The sequence below is a fragment of the Nomascus leucogenys genome, chromosome 1a (genome assembly GCF_006542625.1).
Source record: "Nomascus leucogenys isolate Asia chromosome 1a, Asia_NLE_v1, whole genome shotgun sequence".
NCBI lineage: Eukaryota > Metazoa > Chordata > Mammalia > Primates > Hylobatidae > Nomascus > Nomascus leucogenys.
In genome coordinates this window covers 58,749,903-58,763,157 of record NC_044381.1, presented here as the reverse complement: position 1 = coordinate 58,763,157, position 13,255 = coordinate 58,749,903, and the positions used below count along the sequence as shown (strand labels likewise).

Below are 13,255 nucleotides of genomic sequence, written 5' to 3'. Positions count from 1 at the left end.
TCAGACTGAACAATGGTTCCAAGGCACAAAAAAGTTAAGAATCTCTGCTTGCTCAGAGGTACAGATCCCTCACTTGTTTACAACTATGTCATAATGAGGTGAATTAAAAGTTTACAGTTTTTTTGCTTTGCCATAAAGCAAATTATAAAAAGATACACATCATTGATAATTTTAGATCTAACCTTGTTATTTAATTTCTAAGTAATTTCCCCTAAGCACTAGCACAAAAATTATTCAAAATAATAACTGTAACCTCACACAGAGCATCCGATAACAAATGTAACACACATGTAAAACATACAGGCACACAGCAACTATAACAATGAAGCAAGACTGTGAAACATTTTATCAAGAAACTCATAAAGTGTTTATACACTTTAAAAACTTGGTTAAAAACAAGGTACTATTTACCATCTCTCTTTTGGAAAATTTTTTAAAATTTCTTTAATGATTGGCTGGTAACAGGCATCCCTTTCTGCTTTCCCAGTTTCACTCCAGTCTCTCACAAACTGTTTCAACGTGGATTTTAACTTATCCATGTCAAATGTAGATGCTGGCATAATCTTTCCATTCCCCTGTTCAAAAAACAGACATCAATTAGCTTCTGAGAGAGTAATCCACTTATATTATGGTTAAATAGACATGCTACTAAGGGGCTATATAGGTGGCTTAGTGGATAAATCACTAGCCTCTCACCTCAACTGGGGTTCAAGTGCAGCTTGAGATCCTAAATGAAAAGAGTTTTGTGGTCTCACTGCTACCCTCAAAAGATTAAGGTCCATTAATCATAAAACCACCATATAATTAAGCAGTCTTTACTCAGGAGAGGACCAAACTGAGCTGCTATGGAGACCGAACATCCTCTCTAAGAGAGGGAAGAAAGTCCCTGCAGGTCATTGATGGGGCAGCATGGAGAGGCTCACACTGGAGTGGCCCAACTGTATCCATCCTGTGGATACAAAAAGAGGACTTCAGTTTCTGTGTACTGCCAGTCCCTTGAGATTTATAAGTGAAAACAATTTCTTACAATAAAAGATGAACAGCAATAGATACAAGACACTGAAAAAATATGAGTTAAGCAAGGGAAATTAATTTCTAGCTAGTAAAGTTGCTTTTAAAAAATTTACGTCACTAACCCTGTATCCCAAAACAGAACATTATGTCAAAATGCATCAAAATCCCAACAGTTATATTAGTACTTAAAAAAGGAAAACCAGTGAACAGATCCAGTCTCTGGCTATTAAGCCTAATCAAATGACTGAACATTTAAGTTAAAACTTTCTGAGTAGAGCAAATAGCCTGTGCCGGATTATAAAAATGAAATCCAGAAAATAAAAGACCTCAAAATACAGAGGTTGACCCTAAAATAAACACAAATAGAACAAACTTTCACATACATCTTCTCCATATTCTTTATTTTCAAACATATGTATGCAATCATTCACAATGGTCAGCAGTATTTCTTGATTATGATCAATGCATTTCCGGATCTTGTCCAAGTGAAGAAGAAACTGAGGAAGTAGTTTCTGTTGGTTAGCTGGAAGTGATCGAAACTGTCTTTCTGTTCGGTTCACTCGCTCATGCATACTGGTGCTAAAACATAAAAGGTGTTTTTTAAATTCACAAAAGAATTCTCACCAGAGGCCAATCTTACTTTAAGGTTGTCTTTCTGTACAATTATTTCCTTATTATGCTGGATACTGTCCTACCATTTACAATCTCTTGGCTTTAAAAAGGCATGAGCTTAGAAAGTTGTAAATCTTTTTACTTTATTACAAATCCTTCTCTAAGCAACCAAAATACAAATGGTTTATCACTAGTAAAAGTAAATATATGCACCAATTAGAAGGGGAAAAAGATTAATGTACAATTAATTTAGTTTTGTGTTTTAAACTTAAAATTTTCAGCAAAACCAGCTTTAGATTTTTCCATCTTTAAGTAGCGAAATACTGCTGTGAAATTATAAGACACACAAAATATGTCCTGAAATTAACTAAAAGCTAACCAGGTTGAATTTTTTAAAATATCATAGAAGATCTTATATACTACAAATTACTAAGCAAATAAAAAATTAAAATTCTATAGTGTTTTACTTAACAATACCCACAATTTGCATTCCAAAAATGAACCCAAAGGTCACTTTGGGGACTACTTATTCATAAAACCAGAAAATAGAGCATCATTTTTACTTATATTATTATTATTTTTGAGAGGGATTTTCGCTCTTGTCGCCCAGGCTGGAATGCAGTGGCACAGTCTCGGCTCACTGCAACCTCTGTCTCCCAGGCTCAAGCCATCCTTCCACCTCAGCCTCCCAAGTAACTGGGACTACAGACATGTGCCACCACACTTGGCTAATATTTTTGTATTTTTTTGTAGAGATGGGTTTCATCATGTTGCCCAGGCTGGTCTCAAACTCCTGGGCTCAAGCAATCTGCCTGCCCTGGTCGCCCAAAGTACTGGGATTGCAGACATGAGCCACCATGCCTGGCTATGAGAACATCATTTTTAAAAGTTAAATATATACTCATAGTATATCATTCTTACATTGACAAGACGGCCAAAATTTAAAATCCTGACTATATCAAATTTTGGTGATTGGTGAAAATATGGTGTAATTAGGACATTTACACACTAATGGTAAGTGCATACATCAGTGCAACCACTTTGGAAAATTAAATTTAGAGCATTACCTAGTACAACTTAGCATGGTACTTGCCTTATGACCTAGCAATTATATCCTAGAAACTCTTGCAAATGTGCCCCATGAAACATGAACAATCTTTATCACAGCACTGTTAGAGATAACAAACAGGCAGGTGCAGTGGCTCATCCCTGTAATCCCTTGGCACTTTGGGAGGCCAATGTGGGCAGATCACTTGAGGTCAGAAGTTCAAGACCAGCCTGGCCAACACGGTGAAACCCCATCTCTACAAAAATACAAAAATTAGCTGGGCATGGTGGCGTCCACCAATAATCACAGCTACTTGGAAGGCTGAGGCAGGAGAATCGCTTGAACGCGGGAGGCAGAGGTTGCAGTGAGCCGAGATTGCACCACTGCGTTCCAGCCTGGGCGACAGAGCGAAACTCCATCTCAAAAAAAAAAAAAAAAAAAAAAGGAACAAAATATCTGGAAACAACCCAAAGGTCTATTATCAGAAATTATCACATAGTTACTGTAGAATGAACAAATTACAGTATAGTTATACAGTGGAATGCAGCGAAATGAGTAAATTACAGCTCATACAATAATATGTGAGGACTAAACACTGATCTTTTTTATTTTTTCTCTCTTCTCTAAGTTCCTCACTAAGAGGCCTGGGGCGTCATGCCTTACAAATTATAAAATCTCGTTGGATAGGTTTTTATTAACCCTATATAATACGGCTTACTTTCCAACCTGACTCTGGTATGGCATCTTATGACAAATAGCAGACTCAGAAGGAAATCAGAATATTTTACCCCAAAATATATTTGACATTTTGAAATGGCTGCCACATGGCCAACGGATTTCAATGGCCCCACAAAGCCATGTTTCCTAGGGGAAATATGCATCTGTCAAGAATCTCCATTAATGCAACCAGGCCCTCCCTTTCTAGGCCTTTCCTGGATCCAGGAGAGATTAACTGAGAGCCTGACAACATTAAAGTCTAAGAAGTGACATTTAGTATCTCTTCCCTCTGAGGGCTGCTACCTAGGAGGCTTCATTTAACTTAACAAGAACCTTGGCTTTCACAAGTCTCTTATCTTAACTCAAGCATTCCTCTCTACTTACCATAGCTTACCTCTATCAACCAACTACCAACTGAAGAATCCTTAAAACCCACCTATGACTTGTAACCCCTTCTTTAAGATGTCCTACCTTTTGGGTGAGATCAATGTATACCTTCCATGTAGTTCCTGTATCTCTAAAATGTATAAAACCAAGCTGTAACCTGACCACCTGGGGCGTACTTTGTCAGGATCATTTGAGATCGTGTAATCACAGGCTGCAGTCACTATCATATTGGCCCAGAACAAACCTCTAAATATATTTTGGCAGAAATTGGTTACTCCCATCACCATCTGGATAACCTCAAGAACATATACATTTGTTGAAAACAATTGCCGGAAAATACATAATGTACAATTGCATTTCATAGAAAACTAAATATTATTATTTAGGGACTAAGCATATGTGGAAAAACTACAAAGAAAGCAAAGAAGTAAAAATTCAGGTTAATAATTCTGAGGGTGAAACAGACAGGATGTTTTTTAAAAACTAGGTGATTGATAAGTGTTCACTGTATCATTCCTTACATTTTATATCTGTATATGTGTGTATGTTTAAATGTTCATTAGTATTAATTCAATATTAAATGAAAATGGAAGTATTTTTCATTTTCTATTTCATTTTTTCTTTCTTTTTTTTGAGACGGAGTCTTGCTCTGTTGCCCAGGCTGGAGTGCAGTGGCGTGATCTCAGCTCACTGCAACCTCCCCCTCCCGGGTTCAAGCAACTCTCCTGCCTCAGCCTCCCAAGTAGCTGGGACTACAGGTGCGCACCACCATGCCCAGCTAATTTTTGTATTTTTAGTAGAGACGGGGTTTCACCATACTGTCCAGGATGGTCTTGATCTCTTGACCTCCTGATCCGCCTGCCTCCACCTCTCAAACTGCTGGGATTATAGGCGTGAGCCACCGCGCCCAGCCTTCATTTTCATTTTCAATTTCACTTTCATTTTCAATACCTTTGTCATTTGGTTTCTTAAATCTTTATTCATCCAAACAATTTTCTTATTTTTACCCTCTGCCAAATTATTCCAACTGCCAAACAGTAATGAACTTCAGAAGAAGCTCCTGACAAACAAGCAAAAACCTGGCTGGTCGCATTTTTACAAGCTTGTGTGTGGTGGCTTGGTGTGGGGGGCCCTTAGGGATAAGGTGAAGAGATCAAGTTGTCAGAAGCTCCAGTGACATCCCCCTCTGGGGAGAGTATAATAATGAGCTTTGAAGTCAGAAAGATCAGGGATGAAATCCAGGTTATGAGAGCTATTTGCCACATGACACCAGGCAAATTACCTCCTTCCTTTGTCCAACTCTCTCATATACAGAAGCAAGATATGAATGAACAATGATGATGATCATGGAAGCTACCATTTATTGAGATTTAATAAATACCAGGGACTAAACCAAGTCAGTTAATACTGATTATTCTGAAACATCTTCATAATTAGGTAGCTAGCATTAAGTTCCTCTGCCTAGCAGACAGGGTTTCATTGGAAATAACGTACTCAAAAGATTTAGCCCAATAGCTGAAAGCACAGCAAGCACTCAAAATATATATACTATATACCTACTGTTCAATATACTATATAGAGTATATACATACATAGTATATATATACTGCTATATACATACCATATATATTATATACATAGTATATATCTACTATATACAGTATATAAACTATATACATAGTATATATAGTATAAATAGTATATATAGTAGTATAAATATACTATATATACCTACTGTTCAAAAAAGCAGTAGCTATATCTCATTTATCTTACTAAAATGTTCAAAGTATGAAAAATGTAGAAATTAAAAGTACTCAGGGAAAGAAGGCCTAATAATTCCTCTTCTAGAGGGAACCACTTCTAACCTTTTGGCACATTTCCATTTTGCTTAATACAAAGTTGCAGTGGCTCATGCCAGTAATCTCAGTATTTTGGGAGACCAAGGCGGGAAGCCTGTTTGAGGCCAGGTGTTCAAAACCAGCCTGGGCAATATAGCAAGACCCTCCTCTCTACAAAAAAATAAAAAAAACAAAATTAGCCAGGCGTGGTGGTGCATGCCTGTAGTCTCACCTACTTGGGAGGCTGAGGTAGGAGAATTGCTTTAGCCCAGAAAGTCAATGGTGCAGCGAGCCATGATTGTGTCACTGCACTACAGGCTGGGTAACACAGCAAAAACCCTGTCTCCAAAAAAGAGAAGAAAAAAAAAGTCATCTGGCATCTTACTTTTTTAAGCTGTATATTGACAAATTATAATTGTCTATATTTGCGGGGTACAAAGTGGATGTTCATCATTCCATCTTAGGTAACCAACAGTTACTTAGCTATTTCCCAACTAGTGGGCATTTAGACACTTACTTGTTTTTATGATGAACATTTTGTGTTCAAAATCTGTCTACAATTTAGGAAAAAAATTAGTATAAATTCTCAAAACCAGAATTACCAGGTGAGAAGGAATACTTTTTTCTTTTTTCTTTTTTTTTGAGATGGAGTCTCACTCTGTCACCTAGGCTGGAGTACAGTGGCATGATCTCAGCTCACTGCCAGCTCTGCCTTCCAGCTTCAAGCAATTCTTCTGGTTCAGTCTCCCAGGTAGCTGGGACTACAGGTGCACACCACCATGCCCGGCTAATTTTTATATTTTTAGTAGAGATGGGGTTTCACCATGTTGGTCAGGCTGATCTTGAACTCCTGACCTGAAGTGATCTGCCAACCTTGGTCTCCCAAAGTATTGGGATTACAGGTGTGAGCCCCTAAACCTGGCCAGGAGTTAGTGTTTTTAAGGCTCTTGATATAAAATGATGTGCAGAAAGACTCCATAAATTTACATTCCTAACAGCAGACTATGACATTAAAGGAACTAAAATGGCCACATCAAGTTAGGCAAACAGCAGAGCTTCAACAGTTTACAATTCACTGTCAGACAGATTGAATAGCCTCGCAGAGCTTTCTTCCTAGTGTTTACTCCCGGGCTCTGGATGCCCCACAACTTCCCTCTCACCACACCTCAAAACTCATATCCAAAGTGAACTTAGCATATGCCCCACAAAAACCTGCCCTCCTTCCTTCATGGCTAAGATTAACAAATGCACCCAAGTTAGAAATTAAAGGAGTCATCAGCCGGGCGTGGTGGCTCACGCCTGTAATCCCAGCACTTTTGAGAGGCCGGGGTGGGCAGATCACTTCAGGTCAGGAGTTCGAGATCGAGACCATCCTGGCTAACACGGTGAAACCCTGTCTCTACTAAAAATACAAAACATTAGCTCGGCATGGTGGCATGTGCCTGTAATCCCAGCTACTTGGGAGGCTGAGGCAGAAGAATCGCTTGAACCTGGGAGGCAGAGGTTGCAGTGAGTTGAGATTGTGCCACTGCACTCCAGCCTGGGTGACAGAGCGAGACTCAAAAAAAAAAAAAAAAAGAAATTAAGGAGTCATCCTAAATGCCTCTTCTCCTAGTCCCACAATCAATAAGCCCAGGATACTTTTCAATTCTACTTCCTAACTCCTCCCCTGCCCTTCCTGCCCCACCTCTAATCAGATGAATTATTCTAAAACACAACTGTCATCTTGGTCATTATTCAATATCTCTGTATTTCAGCATATGTAAAAAGCAATAAATGTTCAGTTATATTCCCATAGGTGCCACTTTTGGTTTTCCATGGAGACTACTTATCACCAAGTAATATCAAGGTTGCAAGGGTTAGTTGAGATGAGTTATAGATTGGTTACAAGAGCTGTCAATTTTTGATACAGAAGTAATTTACTTTTGATACAGAAGTAACTACACAGAGCAGGATGAGATCCTTAAACCCCTGGTTACTTAATGGTGTGCAAAGCTGCCATAACATACATCCACCAGTGACTCTTAAAATAGGTGGGATCTTAGTAAAGTTCAGAATATAGTCCAATCCTTATTATACCCTTATAAATGGGGCTAACTTCACTATCCTGCATATGCTTACCCTATCAGAATTGCTTTAAGGCAGGGGCCCACTGGCTACTTGGTTTTTGTACAGTCTTTTGGTACACAGCCACACTATTTGATTACACAAAGCCTAAGGCTCCTTCCATTCAAGGGCAGAGTTGATGAGTTGTAACATGAGACCACTTGGCCTTCAGAGCTTAAAATATTTACTGCCTGGCCCTTTTAAGAAACTCTGCCAAACCTGCTTTGAAGGAGTATTTTACAAAAATCGGACTCTCCTTGGTTCTGAACTAAGTCAGCATCAGGAGGCGACATCCTCTTGCTGATAAGAGGAGAAAGTAAACTTAGTAGCCATTTTTCCCCAATGGTGGTATCTCTACCTCCAACTCTCTCTAGAAACCTGGTGTCAGCAGTGACCTCAACTCTGATTTAGTCACCTGTCATCAGGGTGACCCCATACCAGGTCTGATCTAAAGGCCATGGTCACAGGCCCATTCCTCTGCACTTAGTTGAACTACTCTAGGAAATCCAAATAGAAAAAAACATAACTTGTCAGAAATAAAGCCTGTCTTGATTCATTTTAAATCTTTATTAAATATCTAACATTAAATTTGTCTTACTAGTATAACTCCACATTAATGCACAGTGAAATTTTAGGTAACAATTTTGGATTTTAGGTCAGATTCTACCACAACTGGATTGTGTAACCCTGAGCAAGTTGCTTACTGCTTTGTGTCTATCCACATCCTCACCTGTAAAAATCAGCTCTAAATCTGAATATTAAAAAATCTCACCCCGTTATTTCTAAAAGTAAGAAGTTTCTGAAAAGACTTTCAGCTTTTCAACTCTAGTGTTTTCTATGTGCTGAGGTGCTTCATTCATAACAAGACTGGGTTATAAAACTAACATTTTTGCTATTCAATACAAATGAGCTATATCCGTTTTTACCTTAATGAGAATGTCATCTAAGCAAAATCGGTAGGAATCACAAAATTGAAACCCATTAGAAAGAGAAAATATTAATCAAAAGACACTCCTTGCTTTATGACCTTTTAACTAAATCTCCTACATATTAACTAAAAGACATTTTGCAGTAAAATTGAACCCTGCAAAATCTGGATGTACAGCTGACCCTTGAACAATACTTGGGTTAGGGGCACCAACCCCCGTGCAGTCAAAAACCCACATGTAATTTTGATTCACCAAAAACTTAACTACTAATAGCCTACTACTGACCGAAAGCCTTACCAATAACATAAACAACTGACAGATATGTTGTATGTTAATATACTATGGACTACATTCTTACAATAAAGCTAAAGAAAATATTAAGAAAGTCGTAGGAAAGGGAAAATACATTTACGCTACTGCACTGCATTTATCAATACTGTAAGTTTACATTATTTGATTACAAGATGAATCCTCTGTCTGAAATGGGGTTGGGGGGCAACCTCCAGCTGCAGACCTCTATCTACAGTACATATCAAACAAATCAACTTTTTCTTGTAATGTCTTGACTTTTCTCTGCTTCTTGGGAGCACTTGCAGCATCACCAGTGGCATGTCATATGGGAGCCATGGTGTTATTTAAGGTTTATGGTATTGCATTAAATTTGATGAAATCTGTTTACTGCTATACACAATTTACTTTTGGTGTTATATGGGACCCATGGTGTTATTTAAGGTTTATGGTATTGCATTAAATTTGATGATATGTTTACTGCTAAACGCAATGTACTTGACAGACAAAAGCAGAGTGATTATTTTAAGCAGATACTGGCAACATTTGAGCTTACTGCAAAAGCAACAGGAAGTGGCTACAAAATTATTACAGTATTACCGTATCTACTACAGATAATTTTATGCAACTAAGATTTAATGCTACATATTTGCTTGTTTACATTTATCTCAATTGCAAATAGCTCCATGTAAGATCTGTGTTTGTGTAAGTTTTGATAAATTTTAACTTTTTATAATAGATTTGTGTATATTTTATGGTACTAAATGATAAACTAGTATCTACACATATGCATTCGTGGCATAATTTTTTCTTAATTTTTTCACTATTTCTAGGCTATGCAAGTTCGCTAAGTTTTTCAAATTGTTGCAATCTCAAAACAATTTTCCAATATGTTTATTTCAAAAAATTTGTGTATAAGTGGACCCATGCAGTTCAGATCCATATTGTTTAAGGGTCAACTGTACTTGCTAAATGTGTAGAACCGGACTGTCCATCACAACCTACTTCGATAATGGAAAAGCTTTTATTTGCATTGTCCAATACAGCAGACTCTAGCCACACGTAGCTATTGAGCACCTGAAATATGGGTAGTGAAACTGAGCAACTAAATTTTAAAGGTTATTAAATACTAATTAATTTTAGCTTAAATTTATCCAGATATGATTAGTGGCTACAGTTTAAGTCTAGAAGATCACAAAATATTAGAATGTAACAATCCACTGTTTTCTGCTACATAAGCTTTCTGTACCCCTAGCCTTTAAGTGACATTTTAAAAAGCATATTTTTGATGTTACACTATTTTCAGTCCAAGTATCTGAAGTGTTTCAAGAGAGTATATACAAATAAAAACGATTTTTTTTAAAAAATGAAATGTCCTGAATCCAACATTACACTGGTAGAGAGTATAGGAAATAGTATCACAACCACTAGAATATTCACACAAGATCTCTTCTCTATATTGCCACACTTCAGTTCCTGATCAACCCCTACCCCAACAAAGTCCCATCCCATACTTACCCATAAATATCCATTTTAAATTGGTCCTAATATATTAAAAGTAAGTGCAACTACACACTTAACTAAATGGGTCCACCATATTCCCAAGACACTTCCCAATATTCTTTCTAGATTTTTCAAGAGCAAAAGGTACCAGACTTTTCTGTATCTCCCACTCTTAGCTATCTGATGTTAGCTGCCTTTCCTAACTGTATGGTTCTTTCAGTCACAATTCCTGCATTAAATCAATTCTCCAATGGTCTGCCTTGCTCCCTCTGTTACTACTAAATCCGGAGAAATAAAATATCCAAACTACTCTTTTGGGCTCTGTGAAGTAATGCTGTCCCTGGTCCCTATTTCTGAGTTTAATCAGTAAATTATTTCATCAAGATCTTCGAAGTTCAAAAGTTCCTATCACGTATACAATCAGATTCCAAATAACTTTTTAAGCTTTCACTAAGCAAGCTTCTAAATTCAGACTAGTAAACTAATTTAACTATCAGTCAAAAACTTGACAGACTATTTGGGAATGAGAAATGTATTTCTTTGCTACTATTTGTTTTGTTAAAAACAGAGCTTAAACAACATATGCCAAGCACTAGTGACATAAAAATAAATAAGACTCAGCCCCTGCCCTTGAGGAGGTCACAGCAAAGTAAGAGATTTATGAAAACTATAATACATAAGATGAACAATATAAAAAAACTTTGCATAAAGCACAGCAGGAACCCACCTATGGGAACAGGTTTACCTGCGTAGGAGGTCATGTCTGTCTGATTCCAATTGCAGCCTCAGAACATAGTCACCGGCGGACTCATATCTCTTACGTGAATAAAAGTGTTATCTTCACCTGAAAATCCAGTTGATTTAAGTCCCTTTCAGCTCTTGGAATTATAATTTTGTGATTAAGCTACTTTAACATCTATCTAGAAGAAACGTGGAAGTTAGGGAGCTGTTTTTATGAATGAGGAGCATACTTAAAGGTCCTACCACAGTGCCTAGCACGCCAGGGAGAATTAGATACAGATTTGCAGAAAAAAAGAACGTAAAGGCAGCTCTTATTGTGACTTCTCTCATTTCTCTCCTAATCATTAGCAAATTTTAGAATATCCGGACCACTTCCGCCCTTAATCACCCACCAGTTAAAGACACTGAGCAGCATCATTCAATCGCTCACACAAAAGTGCAAGTGCGTTCACAGCGCCAAAGAGGGGGTGGGTGGAAATCTTAAACTGCTCTTACAGGCACTGGTAACAGTTTGGGAAAATACGTCCTACAGCATCCCACGCGTAGGTGAACTTGGGCTCTCCGTGTGTTCAGTTTGGAGGACATCGACCACACACACCAATCAGCCCAGCAGTGGACGATTCTACCACCATCTTCTTCTATCTGAAATTGTTACAGCGCTTCTCCGGTCACCCCCATCGGCCTCAAAGCCAAACCTTTACGAGGACGGAGGCAGGAGAGCTAATCTGATCCTGAGGTCAGAAGACACGAGGCTGTGCAGCAGACGGCGCGGCGGACACGCGGGTGTGCAGGGCCGGGAGGGGCTGGGGTGGTGCGAGGTGACTCGGGGCCCGGAGGTCAGCTGCAGCAGCCGGGTCCCGACGCCTCGGAGGCGTGGCGGCGGGACGGCGAGCGCCCCCGTTCCGGCGGGTCCGCCGCCACCAGTGGGCGCCCCGACGGTCTGGGCCGGGGTCCGCCACGGGCTCCTTACCCGTAGTAGCGGAAGGCATTAATGATCTTCCAGAAGTGCTCACGCTCAAGCCTCTCCTCCTCCTCCTCGGTGCTGCGCGTGGCCGCCGCCGCCGCCGCCGCCGAAACCGCCGCGGCCGAGCCCCAACGCCCGGCGGAAAACTGCACTTCCACCTCCTCGCTGCCGCCACCGCCTCCTCCCCCGCAGCCCTCGGGCAGCCGGGAGGTGGGCGGCGGAGGGCGCCGCCGTCGCTGCATCGCCGCCGCGGCCCTCGGCCTGGCTCGCTTGCGTCTCGCCGCGACCGACAGCGTGGTGGCGGCTGCTTGGCCTTCCTCTAGACGGCGCCCGCCGCGGACATGCCCCCAGCTCGCGGCGCGCTCCGCCCCCGCCACCCTCAGGCCTCCATCCGCGCTGGGCTCCGCCAGGTCTTCAGCGCTCCCAGAACCAACGCGCATGCGTGTGCCTTGGTACGCGGAGGGCCCGTGCGGTCTGCGCTCATTTGCTCCCGGGCTTCGGAGACAGCGCGCTGACGTCACGACCACGCTTCCAAGGGCGGGGCCGAGGCCCCGGGGTAGGGGGCGGAGGAGGAGCTCGTAGGTGGGGTGGGGCTGGCACTGCGGTTACCTGTGCGCGGCCGCGTGGGTGGGACTTCAGAGCTTGCGAGTGCCGGATTGTTGAGCTGGAGGCTGAACGCAGTCCCAGGCAGTAGCAAGGAAGGGAAAGGCAAAAAGGAAAAGTTCGGCTTTGATGATTTTATTAGGAATTTTTATTTCAGAAAGTCTAGAAGGAACGTCTTGTATCCACCCTAATTTAAGTTGTAATTCGCTTCCTAAATGAATTCCTATTTTTAATTACTTAAGGGGGTCGGAAGTGGGCGCCGTCATCTTTTCACTCTTTTTTTTTTTTTTTTTTCCCACTCTGTCGCCCTGGCTGGAGTGCAGTGGTGCGATCTCGGCTCACTGCAACCTCTGCTTCCTGGGTTCAAGCGATTCTCCTGCCTCAGCCTCCCGAGTGGCTGGGATTACAGGCGGGCGCCACCACTCCCGGCTAATTTTAGTATTTTTAGTAGAGATGGGGTTTCACCATGTTGGCCAGGCTGGTCTGGAATTCCTGGCCTCAGGTG

General features: G+C 40.6%; 1 protein-coding gene across 2 annotated transcripts in view; it reads right to left on the bottom strand.

Annotated features, from left to right (window-relative positions):
• CARNMT1 (carnosine N-methyltransferase 1) overlaps positions 1-12,619 on the bottom strand; it is a 48,131-nt gene extending 35,512 nt beyond the window's left edge. The window contains exons 1-3 of one of the 2 annotated variants that reach the window (XM_003267422.4): positions 12,154-12,619; positions 1,398-1,593; positions 412-575 (exon numbers count right to left, since the gene is read on the bottom strand). In XM_003267422.4, the coding sequence (XP_003267470.2) occupies positions 412-575; positions 1,398-1,593; positions 12,154-12,587 (794 nt within the window). In that variant the 5' untranslated portion in view covers positions 12,588-12,619. Of the gene's footprint in view, positions 1-411; positions 576-1,397; positions 1,594-11,678 lie in introns of both variants that reach the window. The other variant, XM_030809806.1, reaches the window with a different exon arrangement.
• Between the last annotated feature and the right edge of the window lie 636 nt (positions 12,620-13,255).